The 25238-nt window shown below is 37.3% G+C and overlaps 2 protein-coding genes and 2 long non-coding RNA genes across 7 annotated transcripts; 3 read left to right on the top strand and 1 right to left on the bottom strand.

Annotated features, from left to right (window-relative positions):
• Window positions 1-234: 234 nt before the first annotated feature.
• LOC108613404 (uncharacterized) lies at window positions 235-6880 on the bottom strand. Its single transcript, XM_018006844.2, has 4 exons — window positions 6724-6880; window positions 4216-4453; window positions 3673-3794; window positions 235-2783 (listed from the first exon to the last, which is right to left on the bottom strand). Exons 2-4 carry the CDS (start codon window positions 4437-4439, stop codon window positions 2461-2463), a joined length of 669 nt encoding a protein of 222 aa, XP_017862333.1. The 5' UTR covers window positions 4440-4453; window positions 6724-6880; the 3' UTR covers window positions 235-2460.
• On the top strand, window positions 4998-24908 carry Gad1 (glutamate decarboxylase). Of its 3 annotated transcripts, XM_089469144.1 has the most exons (9): window positions 9408-9579; window positions 9791-9844; window positions 10577-10645; window positions 16376-16612; window positions 19140-19708; window positions 19784-19851; window positions 21579-21657; window positions 23712-24056; window positions 24127-24908. In XM_089469144.1, exons 3-9 carry the CDS (start codon window positions 10585-10587, stop codon window positions 24298-24300), a joined length of 1533 nt encoding a protein of 510 aa, XP_089325270.1. In that variant the 5' UTR covers window positions 9408-9579; window positions 9791-9844; window positions 10577-10584; the 3' UTR covers window positions 24301-24908. The 3 variants fall into 3 exon arrangements, with proteins under 3 accessions (XP_089325271.1, XP_089325270.1, XP_017862322.1); XM_089469145.1 differs by lacking the exons at window positions 9408-9579; window positions 9791-9844 and adding an exon at window positions 4998-5189; XM_018006833.2 differs by lacking the exon at window positions 9791-9844.
• On the top strand, window positions 10652-16369 carry LOC149269466 (uncharacterized). The gene is made up of 3 exons (XR_016270107.1): window positions 10652-13402; window positions 13489-14018; window positions 14143-16369. It is a non-coding gene; the product is annotated as an uncharacterized LOC149269466 (long non-coding RNA).
• On the top strand, window positions 16619-17912 carry LOC149269465 (uncharacterized). 2 transcript variants are annotated; one of them, XR_016270112.1, is made up of 2 exons: window positions 16619-17327; window positions 17402-17912. It is a non-coding gene; the product is annotated as an uncharacterized LOC149269465 (long non-coding RNA). The 2 variants fall into 2 exon arrangements; XR_016270111.1 differs by having other exon boundaries at window positions 17390-17912.
• Window positions 24909-25238: the final 330 nt, after the last annotated feature.

The raw sequence follows: 25238 nt of genomic DNA, 5'->3' as shown, positions 1-25238 counted from the left end.
AAGCGACGTACGTACATACAATATATACAAAGCATTTTCAATACAACCTATTTAGACACCAACCACTTTGAGCATTATCTAGATGATCTAAATTATAAAGAATCGCAAAGTATGCTTTCATTGAATGGAAACAATGAGTTCGTTTCAATTCACTTCATATATTATAGTATATAAGATATTTATATACATTCCATAACTTATTCCCAATTACCGTTTTGCAAATAAAACACATACTTTTAGAGGGGCTTTACAACACATAACACATAATATATTTATATTTGACTTTTATGTAGGGGTGTTCAGTAGTACTCGGTTATATATTTATGTATTTGGTTTCTCTGGTAGGCTTTTTGTTACGGTTGTTTTACATTTGCTGGAGTCTTGCCTAGCCTATATAAGCTGATGCGTGTTACTGTTATTTAGTTATTTTAGTGCTGCTAAGTATTTGTTTTAGTAAGTTAAATTGTTATATCTGCTGTTGCTGATGTTACGCTCTGACAACAATTCTATGCCAATTACAAGAAACAAAACTTCGAATATTTCTTATTATTTTTTGTAATTGATGATGATGTTTGTTTGGTAAATGTATTATTTTTGTTATTATTGTTTTATTATTTTGAGTTAGCTTGTAACTCATTATGTGATTTCTTCGGCCGTTGTGTTCATGGCAGAAAAGCAACGCCTAATACATATACATATACATCAAAGTTAAGTACAATATTATGTACTTGAATATATTGAATATTTATAATGTTTTGTTTTTCTATATTAACTTGCTACACATTGATATATTGAAGCCGCAGTAAATCTTAAACAAATGTGCTCTGAAAAATTGTAATTTAATATTTTTTTTTTTCTAATTGTGCAATTACAAACATTTAGGAGGTGCCAGATTATAAATATAGAATTTCTAACGTTTATATAATATATATTTTTTGAATCAGTGTAGCCAATGTTTTTGAAAACTTTACACACTTAAAACATTCACTTTATTTAATATATATTTAATTATTGTCTGTCACAGCGTCGCGTTCGACACAACAACGTGTGCTAGCTTTTAAATATAAATAAATTATGGATGTTGATTAATTTTGGTAATCTATGCTTAAGCTCTTAAGAAACTAATCGCAAGAGATGTTGGTATCGCAATTGACGCATGTCTTCCAAAATGCTTGTTGTTGTTTGCTGAAATTGTCTTCTATTTCAAACAATGCGAAAAAATGTCTTCCAAACACTTTTTAGCATATACAATGTATATATTTATAGAATATTTGTATGATATATTTATAGAAATATATGTTTATATTTATATATGTTATGCACATCGAGATATTTGCAATAAATACACCTATTTGATTAATGTCTTCTTCATCATCTGCATCTGCATCGAAAAACGTGGGAACGCTTTCCTCAATAAATGAGTCTCTGATTTGCAATCGCAACTCATTTTGTATAGACCAATATATGTATATATATGTGTATATATGATATATATGTATGTATAAATATATATATATAAATATTTATTTATACATATATACATATATATATTTGTTTATATGTCTATACATATATATATATATTGGATTCATATGGGTTGTTCAATAACCAACACTAAACTCTTGGTTAACATTTGTAATTGTGACACGTAATTGATGCTGATATTGTTATATTTAGCCGAAATTATTATAATTATAAAGATGTAATCAACTTGTCCTTCTGCCTTTGTAAAATTGATATGCTGATTCCATTAATGAAATAAAATTTGTATTATAATAGATTTGCTTTCTTTTTTTTTTATGTGTAAATAATTGGTTTACGACGATATGTTGTGTATTTTTGATATTAATTGGTTGTGATTTCTACGTCTTTTTCGTTTCTCTTCTTCTGCTGTCGCCCTGATGACGAACAACTAATCCTTAGGTTTGTATTTGTGCAGGCATCGGCATCTGAACAGCTATATCGGAGCTATATAGACCCTGATAAAGATATAGATACCGCGCCGCACTGGAAGCCCTTTTGTGATTTGTTGCTGTTTCTCTCCTACAATCTGAGAACTTTAATTTTGAAGTGTTTTTTTCTATTATTATCATTATTATTATTAATGTTATTTAGCTTACTATGTTCCATAGTACATTAGTTTTGTTAATTGAAATTAATTACAAATTAATTGATTCGCATAGGGAATTGTTTTTCTTTGTTTTGTTTTTTGCTCGCGGCGGCCTTTTGCACCGCCCTTATAATTAGATTTATATAGATTTGCCATTCGTTTTCACTTTTTTTACAATTCAACTAAGAACAACAGTGAAGGTATATATAGAGACAACACTAGCATAAACACAAACGAACGACACCAAATCAAAGTGTATATTTTTTAGTGTACAACGAAAATAACAACAGAAATATTATATAGTTTTATATATAATTGGTTGTGATTTATGTACCTTCAGCCGAGCTGAGTTAGCTCAGATGAAAAAACGGCGATAAATCACAGTTGCACAAAGACCCGCCATCGCCAGTTTTGCAGAGAGTCTTGCACACTTCGTCCCAGTCCGGGGTGCCGTCGTCTTCAGTGATGGCCTTGGGCAGCATAGCAGCTCGCCGGACACCACTGGCCGCTGCACCTGCACCTGCACCGGAACCATGTGTAGTCACACTCTGCTCTGTTCTGGCCCCATCCAAAACATCCAGCAACTGGCAAGGACTGCAACCGTTGAGCGCGCGTTGCCGTTGATGACAAAAACTCCTGCACAGGCGAGCGCCATAAGCATCAACATCCTCAACTGTGGGGGATAGAAACAAGTTTAGTGGTTAATACAGCATTAAAATGTAAATATATTCCAACTTTGTATATCAAATTTAAAATTAGAAAAGTTTAAGACTTTTTAGAATATTTTTAAGTTATAATTATTACTAAATATATTTTGTTTGTTCATTACTATGAGATTATATGAAATAAACAGCAAATTTTTTTTATTATATATATTATTACTTAATATATATTTAATTAATTCTTTTTAGTAATTTTTTCATGAGCTAATTTGAAGTGATTCGATTCTAAAATATGCTAGTTATTCTCAAATAACTAAAAATTTTGATTATTTAAGCTCGATCTGTGTATATAACTTTAGCTTTAAAAGTTCATCGGCCTATGATTTCAACTCTACTTCCACTATTCTGTGATTATGCATATGAATTATGCATACAGACAGGCAACTGAATAAATTAAATCGGCTGATGATCCTGATTCTTTATCTATATTCTATATATCACTGACATATTCAAACTACAAATAAATTTTAATTTGTGTTTAAACTTTAAAGAACACATATACAAAATCGTATCGTTGTGAAGCCCTTGATTTCACTTCTTGTCGTTTTCTGCTACTCGATTGGGATATTTACAATTAAAATTAGATTTTCAATATAAAATAACTTTATACAAAAAATATTTATAGCTTTTTTACATTATGTAAAAAAGGAAACTATATTTAATTAATTTTGTATTTATAAGAAGATTCTAAATAAATTTCTTTGTACTTAAAAAAAAGATTGGTACAAATTAGAAAATATTTCAGTACGCTGTATTCATTTAAATATTTTATATTTTTAATAGATCTATAAATCGCACTGAAGTACTAAAGACAAATATTTTGCAAATACTTTTGCTCACCTGGTTGTGATCCCTGCAGTTGCGTGCCTTCAACCAAATCAAAATCTTTGTTCAGGATCGCGATCATCTTGACGCCAGACGTCGCGCATTGTTCCGCACATGGCGCAACGCCGAGGCCAGCTCTAAAAATTTCATTAAAAAACGTAAAAAAAAAAATTAAATGGTTAGCACTTGAAAATGAAATTGATATAGTAAGTATTTGGCTTATTTTGCAAACAGCTACACCATAAAGGTATTGCGGCTATCTGGAATTGATCGACACTCAAAATGTCACTGCATATCACTAACAAAATTTCACATATTTCACTCGTCAGCAAACGTCGAGTTCTATTGAAATAGATTTCACTAATTTGTCACACAGTCTGACAGCTTTTCTGCCTTGCGAGGATGATTATCGAATGTGACGAACACTGGATGTGAAGTAATATAGATAAGATTTCACTTGCACTGAACTGTTTGAGGTCTGGACTGGCTTGGTCTGGCCTAGTCTGGCCCGCTCTGGTCTAGCTGTAGGCGCAATTCGAATGCCAACTCTCGACTTACCCGCAGAGCTCTTTACACACCAAACTCCAATCCTGAACTACGCTAACGGACGTCAGAGCTGGCGACGGCCACGTCTGTCCGAGAGCTTCTTCAAGGTTTTGCTCTGCTGCTTGCAGCGCTTTCGTAGCATCCCCCAAAGCCTGCAGCAGTTGTGGGTGTTGTGACGTCACGGCGTGAGACTGCGCACAGCACACGACAGCAGCGACCAATAGCAGTCGAAACATGCTGGGGACTCAGGCTGAAAAGAGACAGCGCGAGAGCGAGACACAGCAAGCGTGAGCATCAAAGCATATAACGGGAAAATAGTCATGGCCGCGCTGCACGTCGTATACTTGATATAAGCCCTATGCGTTCGTATGTGTGGCAGATGGAGGTGCAGCTGTTGGCTGTTGGCTGCTTGAGTCCTGGCCGCCTGCACAATGGAAGCAATTGCGCTCGAAATGCAATTATCGCGCGCCTGAAACTAGGCAACAGCGCGCCGTTGCATGGATTCCATTGTAGGCGCCTCATTGCAATTGAAATTTAATGCGCTTGATTTGCCCGATTCAAAGCATTTCCATCCGCGCCTTTGTTATGCTATCGCCCAGGCCCAGATCTAGCTGCTGAAATATCCGGATGCCTAAATTATTGATTTTTTCCCAACAGTATCACGTGAGCTGCTAGCATTTGGCTGTAGTCCATGTTGTTGTTCGAAACTCCGCCTGGCACTCGCACAGGCCACATGCCCACAGTTCGAAGTTGCCAGTGCGAGCGGGCGCGTGAATATATAGAACAGACACCTCTGGGTTACACACCCACACACACACACAAGCACACTCACACGAATTTGGAATTCACTCCTTTTTGTTTTTAATTAACTTTTGCAGTTTTTCTTTGAGTCTGCCGATTTTTTTGATATTGGGACTTAAACGATTTAAATATTTTGGCCTATCTGGGTTATAAAGCCTATCTGCGCTACGTGCAAACACAGCCAGGTAAATATTCGCATCAGTTATATAAGTCGTGTTTTTTTTCTTTTGTCTACGGGTATGTTTCTGTGTAAGGGGGTAACTAGAACTTAGCATGGTTTATTGGATGTGCTAAATTTAATACGAACTCAACACAGCTGAAAATCCACTTTAAATAAATTGGACATGCAGCAAGATACACATACAATTCCAAACACTTAATATTCTTAGCCCAGGTAACAACATAATAGTTTTAAAATACAGTTTTTGTGTTTGTCTTCTTGCTCATCAAATTTATACCCAGCACGCAAAGTGGATAATAAAGATTTTTTAGAAACCTTACTTATCGAACATGTAGATTCACGGCAGATAAATGCCTTAGTTAGTCAATTGAAACCTAAAGTATCTGAAGCATGTATTGATAGATAAGAAAAAGAAAATTCATAAGTAGAAAGAAAACAAAATCATTGACTTAACAAATTTTCGCTTTCTTTAAAGGTCAAGAGTAAGAGTAAGACATAAGTTTGAAAAAAAATAAAAAAAAAACAAGTAAGAAAGCTCTAGTCGAGACTGCTCGACTACGAGATCCCCTGAACCCTTGGAGTGCTAGCTATTTCAATAATTTTTCGCTTTCAGCTTACACAAGAAACACACACACATACACAAACACATACCCACACAAGCACCCACGCATAAACACGCATGGGCTGCAGTGTGCGCTTACTATGAGAACTTAATTGTTTAATAACTTTTTTTATGGACGTAGGATCTTCATGAAACTTTCAGATTATGATTATAACATGGATATGCATGTAATTGCCAAAGCACAAGTCTCTAGTATTTGAAATACGCGTTTTACAAAAGTGAGGGTGAGGGGGTGAATTTAGAGGTGGGGGGTAAATTTTAACAAAAACCGAAATTGTATAAATTGCATATAAGCATATATAAAAAATTTGGAGACTCTAGCAATAAAGGTGTAGAAGATATAATTTTATAACTGGTTTTCGATAAGGTTTTTTATCGATAAAAAAAGATCGGGATGAGTTATCGAATTTTAATGATAAACTCGATATCCGCGCTGTAATTACGAACATTTTACAAAAAATTTGAAGTCTCTAGCTCTTATATCTTCGGAAATCGACGCGTTCAAACATACGGACAGACGGACAGACGGACAGACGGACAGACAGACAGACGGACAGGGCCAAATCGACTCAGCTCGTCACCCTGATCAAGAATATATATACTTTGTGGGGTCTGCCACGCCTCCTTCTGCCTGTTACATACATTTCAACAAAACCATTATACCCTGATTTCCCATTTTCAATGGGTTCAGGGTATAATAAATAAAATAAAATAAAACAAAAAAAAAGCTAAAAAAAGTAGATTTTTGCATTGTGTTGTATGTGTTATGTATATGTTAAATTGAACAACGAAATAATATATGTATGTGTATATAATACATTTAAGCTTCCACATGTTTCTTTATTAAATTTAGCTGGTATTCCGTTCGATTCGTTTGTCATTAAAAATTTAGTCGTATATTTTCTTTTGTACTCACTTCTCACTCAATGAACATTCAAAATGAAATTATTATTACCGATTTATTCGTATTAAAATTTTTATTAATAAAAAGTTCACTTGCTATGCTCCGCGCGTTTCGAATCACAATTCATGTTTGGCATCCGTACGGAATACGCATAACTTATAAAAGGCCGGGTCGGCTAACTAACTAAAATGGGGGACAACAACAATCCGAATATCAGACTCGTAGCAGCGAAAGCTAATTGTTATTAATAATTATAAACATATATACAATCGTTATCAGCAACATACAGGTGAAATCGTTGGGTGTGGCCTGGAATGTTCCGTGTGTCAATTTTCGGTACATTTTTGTGGAGTTGACACTTTGGATCCATTGCCTTTGATCAGAGATAGGCTGAGGCAGGAGTACTTAATTATTATTGGCAGCATTTGCCTTTTGAGTACGCTTTTGCTTGATAAGGCCATTCGGACAGTCAGTTATTACAGTAGATAACAATTATTGGGAGAAAAATTAATAATAATAGGCGACGCAATACATCAAAATAAGTGCCTGGTGTTCACGGTTTATTTAGGTTTATAAAGCGAAAGTCATGGAAAACAAAATATAAACAAATTTATTGAGGCTTATCACAATTGGCAAAGCAGAAGGATCTGCAATGAAATGAAAGATAATAAAAATCATGATCAACTCGATTGACATTTATTGCTGATTGATTGATGGGCAGCTGTATTTTGCATTGCAGCTAGCTAGATCCTACGATATCTTGTGTGACTCCGTGACTGAGTCTTGTGTGACCATTAAGTAATCTTTTGATAAACTTTAAAAATATTAAAGCTAATTTTATGGTAAAATCAGTTTCTTAAAATTGGTGTGAAGGGCAGAATGTTATGTTATGTTAATCTCATAACTGACTTTATTTATTAGTGTGTTGGCCACTTACACACATAGGCATACTATATATACTATAAATTTTAATTTTGAAGTAACAAATTTAAAAACAATCAATAAAAACGGTAAATCTGATGTTTTGTAATTATTTTATTATTGTTAATAATTAAATTTTTATTTTTAATATTTTCGAACAAAATTTCATAATGTAATATAAATTAATGTAATGTAAAGTAATGAAAAATTCATATTTTTTATATTTTCGAAAAATTGATAGTTACACAATATAATATAATATTAATATTTTATAAAATAATATTAATATATTTTAAATCTAATATTTTAATACCAAATATTTGGCTATCATTAAAGTGGTTATAAACCTATTGCATATACTACTCCAAAAAAAGAAAATAATAATAAAATAAATAAGTAAATGAAGACAATCCTTTCATTCCCTATTATATATAAATGTATTATGTTACTGTCATTTCTTGAATTTCTTGCTGTTCCCTCAGTGTGTATTTATTTAACATTTAAGACACTTTAAAAACAAAAACAAAGAAATGTGTAAGTACTCGAGTACAAGGCAAGGTAAGGCTTTTAAGAGCTTAGCAAAGTTTTGTGGGACGAATGCTCTGATTGAAATGTCGCCTGCATGCTCGCAGATAAGAGAATTTAGTTGAGAAATGTTTTTTGTCGGCCTCTGTTTGCGTTGGCAACTTGGCTACTTGGTCAACAGTGCTGGCAGCTGCTTTGAGTCCTTTTACCTTGTATTCCACATTGTGCTGAGTTTGCATGCTCGAGAGAATGCCAAGTAACATTCAGCGTTACATAAGTTGCCCCCAGAAGTATGCTATGGAAAATCATTGAGATGCAAGTAATGCAATTGAACCGTGTGGGCGGGTCCCCTGTCGGTTCCCTTGTGAAATTTGTTTGTATGTGCATGTGCGCAAATTCGTGTAGGTGTTGGTGTTACCGTTTTGCAACTCTTGCTTTGACCTAAATTTCTGGGCGCCACGAAAAATCCATAACTACCCATAGGACAACACACATATGTGCTCAGACATAGTATATATGTACAATATAAGGCCAATGTTTTTTTTTTTCCTCTGATATAAAGCAATTCTATTAAAATAGCTGAATGTTTTTTCTTGGCTTTCATATGTTTGCACAAATTGCGCTTTTCTTTCGGCCAAATGGCAATAAAAAACTTTGGCATTGTAAATGTCAAAAACAGTTGGAAAATTAGTTTGTTAATTAGCTTTTCATTCTGCCACATCACATGGCAAAAACAGACAAAATGCCCGGAGTGCAAAAAATAGAATTTATCACAAACAACAACACCAGGCACTTAAAATGCTGAAAAAAAAAAGAAAGTAGTCTGGGGGCCAGCTGAAAAAAGAGTTGGGGATAAATCCTTGTTCTGCGAGGCGTGCACAGTGGCAACAGCTGCGTGGCTGCTCGTGTATGTATCTGTTGGATACGTAAAAAGGCTGCCGCCCATTAAAGTGGCTCCGCCCACAGAGTGTGCCAAGATGGATTCCGAGTGAAATGGTGACGTCATGACCTGCCTGCGCAGTTTGGCGCCCAAAAACTGGCGAAAATATATCTGCATATATACGACGTGCCCATACATAGGAGCTGGTCAGGTCTTTGCTGTTGTGAAGGTTATGTAACACACAGCTCGACGTATGCTATATAAAAGCGAGTGTATTTGTGTGTGTGTGTATGTATGTGTGGTGTGTGGGTGTTTAGGTAGGCAGCCATTTTGTGCGTGGCATCGCAAGCTTCGTAGGCAACCCAGGCGGATACTGCTGTTCATAGCTCCGCAGATCGTCAGCGAGTGTAGCTGCTTTTCGTAAGCATCCAAAACTCTCGAACGCAGCTCGTCACAGTTGGTCTTGTGGCTCCGTCCCGTTCGGTTCAGTTCAATCAAGTTCCCAGTTCCAAGTTTACGCGAGTGTTGTGCAGCCGAGTTTTGTAAGTTGTAGCTGTAGCACAATTTAGTAGTTGCACCTGCCACCAATTCAATCGCATTCTAGGTCATCTCGATAGCTAGCTAGCTAGAACTAGCTTAGTCAAGCGCTCATTTTGCACTCGCTCGATCGCAAACGTCATTTGTTGTTTGTTATTGTTCTTGTTGTTCCCCGCATCGCACATTTTCGCTCTTCATACGTAATTGCCAGTAAAGCAGCCAAAGTGAATTACTTAAAGCAATACATCGACGATATCCGCAGGATAATCGGTAAGATATCCTATACTACACGCACACGACAACAACAAAATAAAGAAAAGAAAATAAAATGTTTTCTTCTTTTGTAAACACACTACTCACTCTTTATCCGAGTGTCGGTTACATAAGTTAAGGTCCAGGTTTAAGGTTTTCCACATTGATTACAGCTGTCGCCTTGTCTGTATCCTGTACATAGTCTCTACAGAAACATACACACACACACACACACAGATGCCCACGCAGGAAATAACGTTAACACTCACTGCGCAATAGCAGATGCTGCTCAGCCTTATATTGTATATGCACATTCAGTCCAGGCCCAGACCGAGTCCTAGTCCCAGTCTCCTATCAAATCTGCGTACATGCATTGCTGGCCTTATATACAAGTATGTATATGAGACTGTGCCACCCACACTCACTCACCAATTTTGTCCTTCAGTTGTCCTTGTACACACACACACACACATTTGTCTATGTCCATTTTCATTTCTGTTTATTTACTTAGCCAATGCATTTTCACGCTGTTTTTCATGGCGTTAGTTATGTAATTGGAGGCATTTACATATTTATCACTCGGATATTGTGTAACACCTAGCTCCCTCATGCCCCTTTGCATACATATGTTTTCATCTCTATTCAGTGTTATATAATGCTACGAGCATTTGTTCATTAAACAGACAGCAGGCATTTGTATATAGATTTAACTTTAATGATCTCTCTATATTTTCTTCGATTTTTTTGCAGAGGAGAAAATGTCGCTCAATCCGAACGGGTATAAGCTCTCCGAAAGGACAGGCAAACTAACAGCATATGGTAAGTTTATATAAAATATAATGTATATACATATGTATATATAATATAATATTATATAATAATATGAGTTTTCAAAAAAACATTTGAATTATAAAACATATTAATTTATAATTAGTATGGTTGAATATTTCCATTATAAAACATTTCATGTACAAACATTTTATTCAGCGCATTGATAAGCAAATCAATAACCATTATAACTAACAGAAATAGAGGGTAAAACAAGCAACTGTAGTTGCATAGAAGATAATTATGGTTCCGGCATATTTATTCATCAATTTTTCTTTTATTTCATATGGAACGCATTTGACTGATTTTATTTCCCATAGATACAGTATTTATATATAGGGGACACTTTATTTTCAATCAATTTACATTATACAAAAGTGATGTGTTTTAATTTTTTTTTTTTTTTTTCAAGAGTACAGCACACATTATCCTTTTTTACTTAAACAAAATATTTTATACAAGGAAAATTGATTTGTTTTATATTCTCATAGATATAGTATTTAAAATAATACTATGAACATAATGTTTCTTGATGAAAATGTATACAAGAGCAGAGACTGCACATTATTTGCTTCCTAACAATAAATAATCCCTCTCTTTATCGATTAAACACCTTATCGAAAGTCTGTTATATAATAATATTCCTACATATTTAGAGCTGCAGTCTCAAAATTGTGAATTTAAATTAATATGTGTTTAGTATAGATTTTTGTTATTCAATAGTATAGGGGTATTGGATTGGATTGGTTGATGTAGCTTTGTTTTCCACATCCATATCAGATTTTTATATAGGTCAGATTCATAATACATAGTGTATGAAAATTCCATTAAATATGATCCCTTGTAGAAATATTACGTATGCCAGAAATGCTGCTGTAAGATATTAGTCATATGTATTAATCAGTTCTCATAGTTGTGAGTCCACTGAGATCTATTTGCTCAAGGAATAGCAAATGAGAGGTGTTAAACTGACACGAGCAAACAAAACGAGCAAAAAAGACGACCGCAAGGCCGTACTTGAGTAACAAACAGACTCTCGGCAAACACATTGGTCTGCTGTCGAGGACACTCACTGCCAGTTACAGTCCTTGCCAGGGACCTTGATAAATTGCTGCGTCGCTTGACTTCAGTGATGCGTGAAACTGGCGAATGCCTTGTAACAGATTTTCCCAACAGCAGACAAACAGACAAACAGAGAAACAGTCATATAAACAGACAGAGAGTGTGAGAGAGAGAGAGAGAGAAAGAAAGAGAGCGAGCGACGCACCAAAAGTCAAAGGCATCCAACCACCACCAAGTTGGATGCAGGCCCAGAATAAGGCACAGAAAGGTGCCTGCAGGACGCGTGCCAAAAATTGAAAGCACAACAAACATAAACCGTTTAGTCACAGGATATTACGTGCGCTTACATGTGAGAGCGGGACGGGACTAGCCAGCCAGACATACGCACGTAAATACACTAACATACATATGTATGTGCGCAAGAAGAATCGGGATCTGTTCCAGGGGTTCAGGGAGTGGGAGTCCTGGTCACGGCTGTGTCTGACATTAAGCGCACGCGGACAAGTTTTCGCTTATGTGGGCAGAGCACATTAAATTTTATTTAACTTTGCCGTTAACTTGAGGAATTTCGAAATTGCTACAATTTGTCTGCTGCGCTGGTGTCCTGGTGCTGCCAGGGTTGATCGGCGGCCTATTTGACTTGAAAATGGGCCGGCTTCATGAAATGGCAATTATGCGCAACGTTAACTTTCCAATTGAAAAAGACACTGACTCGAGTCCCTTACTCCGACAACACCAATTTCATTATAAGCGCAGGCAATTAATAGCACAAACCACAGTTAAGCATAGCCAAATGTCCACGGAGTTGGCCATCCCCAAATCTTAAACTTGGGCAGCATACGACTGTAAGCCATGAACACTTAAAACAAATAATTTTTATATGCAATATAATAAGAAAAGATTTTTAGGAAGTGTACTCGTAGAAAGGGAACAGCTTAAAAATATTTTGCATGAAATATATATGGTATTAGGCCTTTAATCTATATATATAAAAGAAAGTTGTGTAAAAGTGAAGACTGCTTATAACTTGATTTGGGCTGAACCAATTTTCATGGTTTTTGATTTGTTGGATTTGTCTCCGCAACGAGTTTAGTATAGGGTCTTAAAAATACTGAAAAAATTTGCCGAATACTTGAAAAACGCGGTTTTTTCCCCAAATGTTCAAATTTTTTTTATACCCAGTAGGCTTGGTAACAGTGACAGTTTTGACAATAGTGTAGAAGTAAATAAACAAATGTAGTCAGTCAGTCTACGGTCTCCTGACCTCGAGCAGACCTGACTATTCAAAAAAAAAAAAAAAAAAAAAAAAAAAAAAAAAAAAAAAAAAAAAAAAAAAATTTCAAATCAAAAGGAAAAATATTTCAAATCAAAAATCTGCAAAAAATCAAAAGATTAAAACCTGACTGTTCAAAAAATAAATAAAAAATTAAAAATTCGAAATTAAAAAAAAAAGGTAATTATTAAAAAGTGTATTTTTGGCTTTTTATATTTTCGGACTTTTAAACTTTATAAATATTTCAAATCAAAAATCTGCAAAAATTAAAAAAAAATCAAAAGATTAAAACCTAACAATCAAAAATAAATAAAAAATTCAAAATTCAAAATTCGAAATTAAAAAAAAAAAAGTTAATTATTAAAAATTGTATTTTTGGACTTTTACAAAAGCTAAATATCTCGAAAGTTCAGGTATTTGTTTGTCTCAAACATAAATTTGTGTAAATTATTTATATTTATATTTCTCGATTGTTTTATATGGTTTTGTGCGAGGGCAGTATTACTATTAATAAAAATGCCGCGTCCTAGAAAATCTAATCTTTCCCGGCGGACCCATAATGCAATTAGGCAACGGAATAGCGCAAGTCAATTATCTGACGAAGAGCGAGAAATCGCCCGAGAAAGGCTCCGCGTTAGTACCCAGCAAAGAAGGGCCTTAATTCGTGCTTCTCAAAGAGAGGCAGCCCGTGAAATGGCAATAAGAAATGGTTCAAGGATTGATTTGAATCGAGCAGCGTTTCGATATGATTGCACCATTGATTACAGCTTGAATCGTTTAGTTTGCATTGGTCCAATGGACGTTGTTTGCTAGCATTGTGGCGCATTGAAGTTTGCTGGTGAAACGCCCGGTTTGTGCTGCCTTAGTGGTAAAGTGACATTGCCATTAGCGGTCACCATAGCCATTGCGTTCCCTGCTTTATGGCGAACCACTAGAATCACGACATTTTCTAGCGAACACTCAAAAATACAATGCCTGTTTCCAAATGACATAATTTGGGGCGGAAAATATTGGAGACGGATATTTAAGGTAATTTACGTTAAAAATTTTATTTTCTATGACTGCCAAAAAAAAATTTTGAATAATGTAGTTTGTTAGATTTCTGTAAAAAGTGGTTGTAAATATAACTATAACTATGGCTTTGAATTTAAAGATTCAAGGCCAGATTTGCCATCGCATTGGATCATTGCAACCTATTGAAGATGCACAGCAAAAATTCTTGCAAATATACTTCATGGGCAATATGGAAGAACAACTTGACCAGCGTCAAGAAATGAACACAGCTATGAAAAGAGCAATTCTCCAAGATTTGCCTGCTTAGAAATTTAAACCAACCAAAACTGTGCAATGGAACGCGTTTGGTGATAAGAAAACTGATGAGCAATGTGATTCACGCGTCGATACTCAAAGGAAAATTTAAAGATGAGGAAGTTCTTATTCCTAGGATTCCGATGAGCTCAACAGATATGCCCTTTGAATTTAAACGAATTCAATTCCCGCTTCGTCTTGCCTTCGCCATGACGATCAACAAGTCACAGGGCCAATCTTTGACTATTTGTGGCCTCAATCTAGAAAATGCGTGTTTTTCTCATGGTCAATTGTACGTGGCATGCTCACGTGTTGGCAAACGATCCGCATTATTTGTTCTTGCACCCCAAGGTGCTTGAATGAAAATCCGATTAATAAATTTATCAGTGTATCCCAGCCTGAACAACATAGCTTTCAACAATTTTTTACCTAGAAATAATATAGAGGGCAATGCAACGTTTGCCGGGCCAGCTAGTAAATAGATATAGAACAAGTAAGACTGCTCTAGTCGAGACTGCTCGACTAGGGCAGATCCTGAACCCTTCCAGCTGATATTTTAATAATTGTGCATTTCTTTTGTACACACATACAAAACCATACATACATACAAATGCATCCACACCCACGCATAACCACGCGCTCTGCTAACTGGGCAATAATATGAGAATATACGTGTTGAAAAATTTCTCTTGTAGTAGGACTACCTTCATGAAAGTTTCAGAGCATGATCGTATGGTTTAAGTCTCTAGTGAAATACGGGCGTGACATCCAAAATTTGTAAATTACAGTCTTTGTATTCATCAAATACAAGTACATATATACACAGTAAATCGGAAGTCTCCAGGTCTAATAGTGTTTAAATTAGGCTGAAAAAAAAAAACAAAATCAATTAATCGATTATTCTCGATAATAAGATGTCGGACGAGTTATCGAAAAAATATGACAAACTTGTACTGCGTATGGTATACACGAGTATGCACTCAAAATGTCACCTCTCTAGCTCTCATAGCTTCTGAGATCGGCTTGCTCATACGTATATCAACTTAGCTCGTCGTCCTGAATATATATACTTTATGGGGTCTGCGATGCTTCCTTCAGGTTCAGGGTATAAAAATACTCAATATAAAAAAAAAAAAAAAAAAAAAAAAAAAAAAAAAAAAAACATTGTAAAGATTGTCACTTAAGGTTTGGCTAAAATCTCAGGTTGAACTGTTCATTTAAAAAGCGACTTTCGTTTTTTTGTAGCTTGTGAACCTCTTGTTTTTTTGTGATTATCTTGAAAACTAACATTTGCCTAAAATCAGATTTAGCACCAATTATTGAGCTAATCAAGAGCTAAAGGATTCACTATTCGTCAAAATAAAAAAATGTTTTGGCATTCGTTTTTTTTTTTAACTCTAAAACTTACGAATATCACATTCGCCACTAGAGAATTGCCCATATATTAAAACCTATTATAGCCCAGCTCGGTACAGTTAGAATGTCTGAACTCGAAAATAGAGATTCGACTGCTTGTTTGTTATTTCTTGTCAGATGTCAACAGTAGAAAAAGACTCAATTAACAATGTATACTTTGTATATACAATAAGAAATAAATCGCACCTCATACGAAATAATCCAGGGAGTTAGCAGACTCTACTTCTATATATGTATAAAGAATATAATGTTTATACTTTATAGCGAATAGGTGCAAGTTTTACACAGATGTTTCAATATTCAATAACATTTAATTTGATTTAAAATGTAAGTCAGGCGTTATAAACTCTTATATTATATTCTGCACAAGTATTAGATGTAAATGGGTAATCTGTTTTTTATGGCTCAGCCGTTTCAATTTCAAATAAAGCCCGCCCACAAATCATCATCAAAATAATAATCATAATTCGTAACGAAGCGCGGCGGCTAGATAAGGCAGAAAACCATTTTCGCTGTCAGCAGCAGCACACGCGCCACCTTTTTTTATGCATAACGATAAGAGATGAAGATAGAAGCTAGAAGAGAGACAGGGGGATATATCGGATGCCGAGGCTGTGCTTTAATTCCACTGACAATACGAATTTTTGCATCTTTTTATCCAGATCTCTTGCCCACGACAGTCACCGCTGGAGCAGAGACTCGTGAATTTCTGTTGAAAGTAATCGATGTGCTCTTGGACTTTGTCAAGGCAACTAATGATCGAAATGAGAAGGTGCTGGACTTTCATCATCCCGAGGATATGAAGCGTCTGCTCGACTTGGACGTGCCGGATCGGGCGCTGCCGCTGCAGCAGCTGATTGAGGACTGCGCCACGACGCTCAAGTATCAGGTGAAGACAGGTAAGTGGCATGGCGATAGCCATAGATGGAACTGAGTCGGACCTTCCCAGGGGTAGCTTATCATATGTTTACACAGTCAGCCACTCGGCGTTAATCAAATTTGTCTCTGCATAAATTTGCATGCGCTGCAAACAACAAGCATATGCTCCGCAGGGCGCGTGCCCGAAAAACTTGCGGTCGCATTAGGGCACAAAGTGTGCAGCCTTGTAGATAAGCACATTAGCTTCGAGGACGTCGCAACAGACAATGCCATTTTATGGCCCATTGAGCTGTGCTCGTCCCAGTTGTTTACACCTTTCAAAAACACTCGTCCGACCCCATTCAAAGTGGACTTAAATCTGAAAAACTGACTTGCCATCAATCATAAATCAGCCAAAAGGGTTCTAAATGCGGCTTTAGCAGCCAAAAGTCATTCGCACGTTTCGCTTTATGTTGGTTTTTATATACGATGCCCATTGAAATTGAAAAAAAAGGTATATTGATTTTGTTTGAAAAGTTTATTGATTGAGGTCGCAGCATTATGAATTAAAAATGTTTACTCCGACCTAGCCCTATTAGTTTAATCCGTCAAAGCTTGTCCATTTCATAAACTAGATTAGAGTTTTATTGGTGGAAATTTTAATTTTTAGACTTTGGAGTTTAATATTGTTTACAAATTTATTATATTGAATATCATATGAGGGAAATATATGACAAATCTCTGAGCGTTATATAGGTATGGATTTATTCGAAAATACAATCATATTTTCAATAGTAAAATAGAAACTATAAACCTAGCGTTTGCTACAGGGTATATACTAGTCCGGCGTTCTCAAAAGCTTATTTCTCTAGTTTTTCATTGAATGTGAATACTCGCCTGATTTCATTGAAAATTAATGCAAGGGGCGGACAACGGCGGCGGGCGCACGTGACCGCAATTCTGTTTGGAGTATCGATAATAAGCACCGTCCATCCCCGGATGCTGCGGCCTTGTCTAGGAAACTGCGTGAGCTTCCGTCCACCCCGCCCAGAGGCAAAAGAAGGAAATTACACCGGCTTGTTGGAACAGGAAGAGAAGCTGTCTCGGTTTTTGGCTTCTACTGTTCGCAAAATTGAATTAAAACTAGACTGAAATAACAATGTAATCAGGCAGAAGCTGCATAAGCAAAGTTTTGATTAGATTTGAAGAAGGGAATTACGAATAGATTGTGGCAAAATATTGGAATAATATAGAGATAGTTTGCAACAAAAATTGCCACACATGTTGTCTCTTCAATAAGGTAGATAAAGCAAATAATAAATATTGAAGGTTTTAAAATAATTATCATTGACATATTTTACCATATTGAATTAGAGTTATCTTTTATATTATTTTTGGTAGATTAAAAACGGAAATACAGACTGAATGTGTTTAAATTTCACATATTTTCGAATTTTTCATTGACAGAATTTCCCTTCTGGCTAAACTAGCATGATATAAATCCCATTTATGATCCATAATCTCACATAATGCACACCCCACCGAGGGGAAACATGATATGCCAGGCACGAGGGCCGGGAGGCTTTCTGTCTGTCTCTCGCATGTGGACGACTCTATATAAAGGGGAGCTTTAATCAAAATCCGTTGTTATTTTCTGACTCGCTGCATTCCTGATCCTTTGATGCGAATGAATGACTGACTGCCTGACGCTCTGCAAGGCAGTCCTAAGCTCGTGTCTAGGTCGAGGGTGATTCAAGTCCTGTGACTCGAAGAGTGCTCGTTCCTGCTAGCAACTGAGGCCACATTCGCAAATTGAAATGTTTGGATGCCGACGCTTTCATACACTGTCTGTGTATAAGTGTGTGTGTGTGTGGGAGAGTCTGGGCGGATGGATTTAGCCTTGTGGCGAATGGGATTTTAATCACACGACTTATGGCACTCAAGATGTGAACTGACAGACGCCCAGAGCGACGCACACGAAGGGTTTGCAGGACATTTAGCGAGGGGACTTTCGACAGCTTCCTGATGCTCCTGCTGTTTGTAATGAAAGCATTTTGTGATTTTTCGTGGGATTTCAGTGGAGTCGCAGCAAGTCGCAATTAGCTGCAATAAATGAACAATTTAAGACACACACACACAGACGTAAATTCCCTGTTTGACTAACAATGGACAAGCCTAGCGCTTTAAGATCTGGGCCCCATTGATTTTTCTGACCCCGAACAGACCGTCAACAATGTTTGTCGGCCTCGTCTGCCCTTGAACGCATGCACATCCGGCCTTGTATTGAACGCCAGTCAGCCGTGTTTGGTGCTCGGGTCGCCAGCCGGCTGTTGCTTTGTTTCAGCCGAAACATTTTTAATAAAACAAAAAATTGTAGCATGAAAGATGGCAACACAGCTGCCAGGCACATCTGCTGTCAGCTTAACCAGCTCCAGTTGACAGACAGCCATGGCGAAATACGAATAACAAAATACGAAAGGCGGTAGATTGCAGATGGAAGGCGGAATACGGAAGACGGAAGGCATTTTCAGCTACATTAAACAAGCAACTCAAATTTCTGCTCCACAGGCCATCCCCACTTTTTCAATCAGCTGTCGAACGGCTTGGATCTGATCTCCATGGCTGGCGAATGGTTGACCGCCACTGCCAATACGAACATGTTCACATATGAGATAGCCCCGGTGTTCATACTCATGGAGAACGTGGTGCTCACCAAAATGCGTGAGATCATCGGCTGGTCCGGCGGAGACTCAATTCTGGCGCCCGGCGGCTCCATTTCCAATTTGTATGCGTTCTTGGCCGCTCGCCACAAGATGTTCCCCAACTACAAGGAGCACGGCTCGGCTGGCTTGCCCGGCACCTTGGTCATGTTCACATCGGACCAATGCCATTATTCGATCAAGTCTTGCGCTGCTGTCTGCGGCCTCGGCACCGACCACTGCATCGTGGTGCCATCCGACGAGCACGGCAGGATGATCACCTCCGAGCTGGAGCGCCTAATACTGGAGCGCAAGGCCAAGGGTGACATTCCGTTCTTTGTCAACGCCACGGCTGGCACAACTGTGCTGGGTGCATTCGATGATATCAATACCATTGCCGATATCTGCCAGAAGTACAACTGCTGGATGCACGTCGATGTGAGTAGCCATTGAATCTCGTAGAGGCCTGCTAATGGAGCCTACATATATCTATTCCATATATCTTTTCCCCAGGCTGCTTGGGGCGGTGGATTGTTGATGTCGCGCAAGCATCGTCATCCCAGATTCACAGGAGTCGAGCGGTAAGTTCATTAATAAAACTGATTTCATCAACACTCACATTGGGAACTACAAAATATTAAAGGCAAAGATGAAGACGATTTAAAAGCAAAATAAGCCAAATGATATAATTAATATTGATATATATGTGATAAATAATGTGATAAATGTAAATAATTAATCAATTTTAAAAAATATATAAAACTAAAAAACTTTTCTGGGATATTAAGAGAGATATTAAAAAATATTCAGTTTCAGTTCAAAAATATCCTATAGAACTTAACTCTAACATTCTTCAATTAAAGCCTAAAAATATTATAAAGTTGTTTCTTGAGCAAATTGAAATATACTTTAAAGTACATCAAGGATGCTCCATTGTCTTTATGAAGTCTTTATGTGCCTGACAATAAGTTGACTCATTTATCATCTGCCCTCATATTCGTGCAGTCAAAACAAGAATTGAAATCTCTTGTTGTGCAAATTTAAATCTAAATGCTCCCAAATGGCCCGCATCGTTCAAAGTCCAAAGTGCTTACAGGGCGAGCCTTTAGCGACATGTGGTAAAAATCTCAATTTGCCATTTAGTGCTTCCATCAGGTGTTCAGAGCTTAACGGGATTACAAGGCCCAAAGCCGAGTGCATTTTCGTCTGCGTCAAAGACAAACAAATGAACAAAGTGGATATTCAACCCGCGCGTCCTTGCAACACTCACTCAATTGCCACCCTTCCGCCAGGCCGTGATGCAGGATGAATGGGTGTCGAGGTGGTTGGGGGGTTGGGTGACTGGGTGACTGGGTGGTGGGCATTACTTACACAACAATTACGCCAAACAATAACCGGAGGGCAGATGAGGCGGCTGCTTCCGTTAGATGGCTGAGCAAGGAATTTTTAATTTTAAAGTTAAAATCGGAGTCCGTAAGTGCACTTTACGTAACTCCCGCCCCTAGCAGCCGGAAGTGCCAGAGAGCTTAGGCAAATGCCACCGCCGCTGCAGCTGTCGTATTGACAGTTTTGCGGTCAAGGGAGAAGTGTCCCATAAACACTTTCAAATTGATGGGCCCCATCCATCAAGTGGGCATTCAAGTTCAATTCATTTGGCGCCCAAATCCTGGTTGGCATGCAAATTGCGGGCCCTAATTGAACGGCTCTCTATAAATTAATCATTAAATGCGCGTGTAGCTGACATCTTGTGGGCATTGGCAGCTAAGCCCGAGTTGATTAATGGCATTCGGTTCCAGCTGCTAGGAGATGCTCTTAAATCGGCTTAGCTTGCGGGAAATGGCTAAAACAATGCAAACTTTTCGCCCCAGCTTGGCGCTGCACAAGACACAAGAACAGTGTCATTGATAAAACTTGTGGCATGCGCCACATGCCGCCACTCAAGCTGAAGCACGCTCACAGTGGCACTCCATAAGCATCATGTTTATAGACACCCACCCACACGGAGCTGTAAATAGCTGCCCCTGGGGGATGTTTAGTGGCGTCTGTCGACCCTCAGGCTTTGGGGTTGCGCTCGCTTTGAATTCAATTAAAGCTCTGCGGCTTCAAATTGCCACAATTTATGGCACTTGCCAGCTAGGAAGCTTCTGTCCTTGTCGCCGTCCTTGTCCCGGCGGGGTGGCTGCGCGCGAGGGTTGGCACTGGATTCGCACAGACCGCATAGCGTGGGAGCTTAGTGTTAATTGTTTGTAATTTGTAATTGAATGTCATTTAATATATATTGTTGCCCGACCTGATTTGACTTTTGCAGCGCGGATTCTGTCACCTGGAATCCACACAAGCTCATGGGAGCCCTGCTCCAGTGCTCGACTATTCATTTCAAGGAAGATGTAAGTATTGAAACTGCTTTGAATTTATTCATCAGCGATATTATTGTTAGTAATACAATTTTTTTATTTTTATACCCTGAACCCATTTTCAATGGGAAATCAGGGTATAATGGTTTTGTTGAAATGTATGTAACAGGGAGAAGGAGGCGTGGCAGACCCCACAAAGTATATATATTCTTGATCAGGGTGACGAGCTGAGTTGATTTGGCCCTGTCCGTCTGTCTGTCCGTCTGTCCGTATGTATGAACGCGTCGATTTCAGAAGATATAAGAGCTAGAGACTTCAAATTTTTTTTAAAAATGTCCGTTATTACAGCGCGCATATGTGTATGTGTGTGTGTGTATGCGTTTGTGTGTGTATGCGTGTGTGTGTGTATGTGTGTCTGTATGCGTGTGTGTGTATGTGTGCCTGTGTGTGCGTACGTGCCTGTGTGTGTGTGTGTGTGCGTGTTTCTTGTGTAAGCTGAAAGACGCGAAAAATTATTGAAATATCTATTGCTCCAAGGGTTCAGGGGATCTCGTAGTCGAGCAGTCTCGACTAGAGCTTTCTTACTTGTTTTATTTTCAATTTATTTCACTCTTTTTTATAATTAATAATGTTGTGAATGGTATTTTTTTTGCAATGTTTGCAATGTTTGAAGAGTTTAGGCTAATACATAGTCCTTTTCTGCTAAGTTATTTATTTACATACATGACATATGGATATGCGATAACATTAGTTAGTAGTACAATGTATGTAATGTAATGTATTAAACGATGAACAAAATTATGAAAAAAGATATATATTCTCTAAGTTTAAACGGACCGATTACTTGTAGGAATAAAATATTTATTTTGGACATATTGTCAATTATGACAAATAAGCTAATTTCCTAATTTTTTATGGAATGCCAATAAAAATGGTTCACTTGGCAAATTAGGAACGCGAATGGGAAAAGGAATGCTCTCATTAAAAACAAGAAAGAAATTACTTTAAAATATTAATAACTTTTCTTTGGCTTTATATTTCAAATAAAGTACTTTACTCCAAAATATAGCGTTAGAATACTCAAAGAATGAGAAGAGTTTAACATGGAACACTGCAGCTCACTCGTGCTGAGTGCAGCCTAGATCGCTATTCTCATCCAGTGTAGTATTGTATAATATTTCATATAAAGTTTTTCATTCAGCTCACGACAGTCTATAGTTGAAATTAAACTTAAAAACATACATTACAAAATTTTATCAATACTTATGCTACTTTTCAAGATTCAGAGCAGAATTGTATGCCAGCGCTGCATGTTAATGGTGACCTGGTACTAGCCTTTCGTCAACTCTTGTCGGACCTCGATGATAGAAAATAAACTAATATTATAAGTAAATTTTACTGAATTAAGGTCAAAATTTGAAACAAGAGTTCTATTGAATAGACTCTTTGAACTACAAACTGTTATATAAATGGATTCTTCTTAGACTTTCAGACTTGACTTTGAAGTTTTAATTTCTTCATAATAACTATAACTAAAGCTTAAAATTCGGTTTTAATATTTTATTCGATTGACATGAATGACTACTGTCTCTCCCTTTTCACTCTTACATATTTCAAGTTTGCATATCCTTCGTTTTTCGTAAGCATTCTTCTGCATATCACAATGTTTGTTGTTTGCCCAAGGAATTCCAATTGTGTTGCGAACAATTCCTTGTTATTTTTCATGCCAAACAACAGACCGACAGTCAGTCAGCCCGACAGTCAGACATGGACGGAGGCTGTCGCAGTCTGAAAATTACAATGAACAAGCAAATGTTTGACAACCCTGCTGCCGCTGCTCCTGCTCCTGCTGCTGTTGCTGCTGCTGCTGCTGCTGCTGCTGCCGCCGCTGCTCTTGCTCCTGTTTAGTTTGGCTAGAGCCACCCCTCGATTGGGTTTCCTTTTTTATATTCCGTGCAATATGTTGGCATCGGTCACAGTTGCGTCTTTTGGCAGGCGGAATTTTAATTAAAATTTGAACTTGACTTATGAGCAAAAAAATAAGAGAGAAGGCGGAAAACCGATAACGAAAATCCATGTGTTTGCAGGGCCTGCTCATCAGCTGCAACCAAATGTCAGCAGAGTATCTGTTCATGACCGACAAGCAGTACGACATCAGCTACGACACTGGCGACAAGGTGATCCAGTGTGGACGCCACAACGATATTTTCAAGCTCTGGCTGCAGTGGCGCGCCAAGGGCACCGAGGGATTCGAGCAGCAGCAGGATCGCTTGATGGAACTGGTTCAGTATCAACTGAAGCGCATTAGGCAGCAGTCCGATCGTTTCCACTTGATTATGGAGCCCGAGTGCGTTAATGTCTCGTTCTGGTATGTGCCCAAGCGTTTGCGAGGTGTGCCTCATGACAGCAAGAAGGAAGTGGAGCTGGGCAAGGTAAGATGTCCATCTGTTTACCTAATTATTATAAACTAATTACCCACCTCTTCATTTGCTGCCTTTGCAGATCTGCCCCATTATCAAGGGACGTATGATGCAGAAGGGCACACTTATGGTTGGCTACCAGCCAGACGATCGACGACCAAACTTCTTCCGGTCGATCATCTCATCGGCTGCTGTGACCGAGCAGGACGTGGACTTCATGCTTGATGAGATACACCGATTGGGCGATGACTTGTAAGCGATTCTAGCTGAGAACCTATATTGTCTCCAAAAGATAAATCTAGCTACTGTTGTGTGGTCGATGCAACCAAGAAGTATCTTTAAGGTAAAAAGCATATCATAAGAACGCGATGAAAACAACGCTCAACTAATCAAAGTTATATGTTACTGTACATTGAATTATAAAGTGTTGCCGAATGTTATGTTTCTTTCGCTTTTCAGTTATTGAATTTTAAGCCCCAACACAGTGTTGGAAAACTATTAAATATGTACTCATAATATAATCAAAATGTTGCCAATTTTAATGTTATTTTATGTTTCACTTTCATGATGAAATTTAAAGAGTTTATTGCGACTGTTGCAGATATGAATTATATCAAGTTATTATATCGTAAAGAACTTTAAAAAAATATCTCTGTGTACATTTATAATACAATCCAAACACTACACAAAACCACCCGCCACACTCACCACCAAACCAGAAACAAACAAATCAATTTAAAAATCAAAGTTGGAACATTTGAAAGCAAATTATAAGCGAAACAAAATAAAACTTAAGAGCCTAAGTGTTGTAAAACGATATGATATCTTAACATATCATTAAAGAAAAAAAAAAAAAAAAAAAAAGCAAGACAAAAAAAATCAGTTATTGCTAAAAATATGTTGAATTCTAATTAACTCGTTTGCAATTCTCAAATTATATAGTTCTGTTGCAGCTATATAAAAAGTATATCTAGAGTTGATCTATGGCAAAGTTTATGCTCCAGGCAATTGTATGTACCTTTACACCATATATCAAAGAGACCTGCGCTTGTTAAATTGTACACTCTGAAAACAGTTCACACACGAAAGCTACAAGATCATTGGGGGAAGCTGAGTGGGCTTCAAGCACTACGTAAATCTGTAAGAATGGGATCTTGAGCCCAAATTAGTCCAAGTATCGAACTGTGCTATATA

Source organism: Drosophila arizonae, chromosome 4 (genome assembly GCF_054131065.1).
Source record: "Drosophila arizonae isolate 15081-1271.41 chromosome 4, UAZ_ARI_1.0, whole genome shotgun sequence".
Classification (NCBI taxonomy): Eukaryota; Metazoa; Arthropoda; class Insecta; order Diptera; family Drosophilidae; genus Drosophila; species Drosophila arizonae.
The sequence above is the reverse complement of the archived record's forward strand: the minus strand, read 5'-3'. Positions and strand labels throughout refer to the sequence as shown.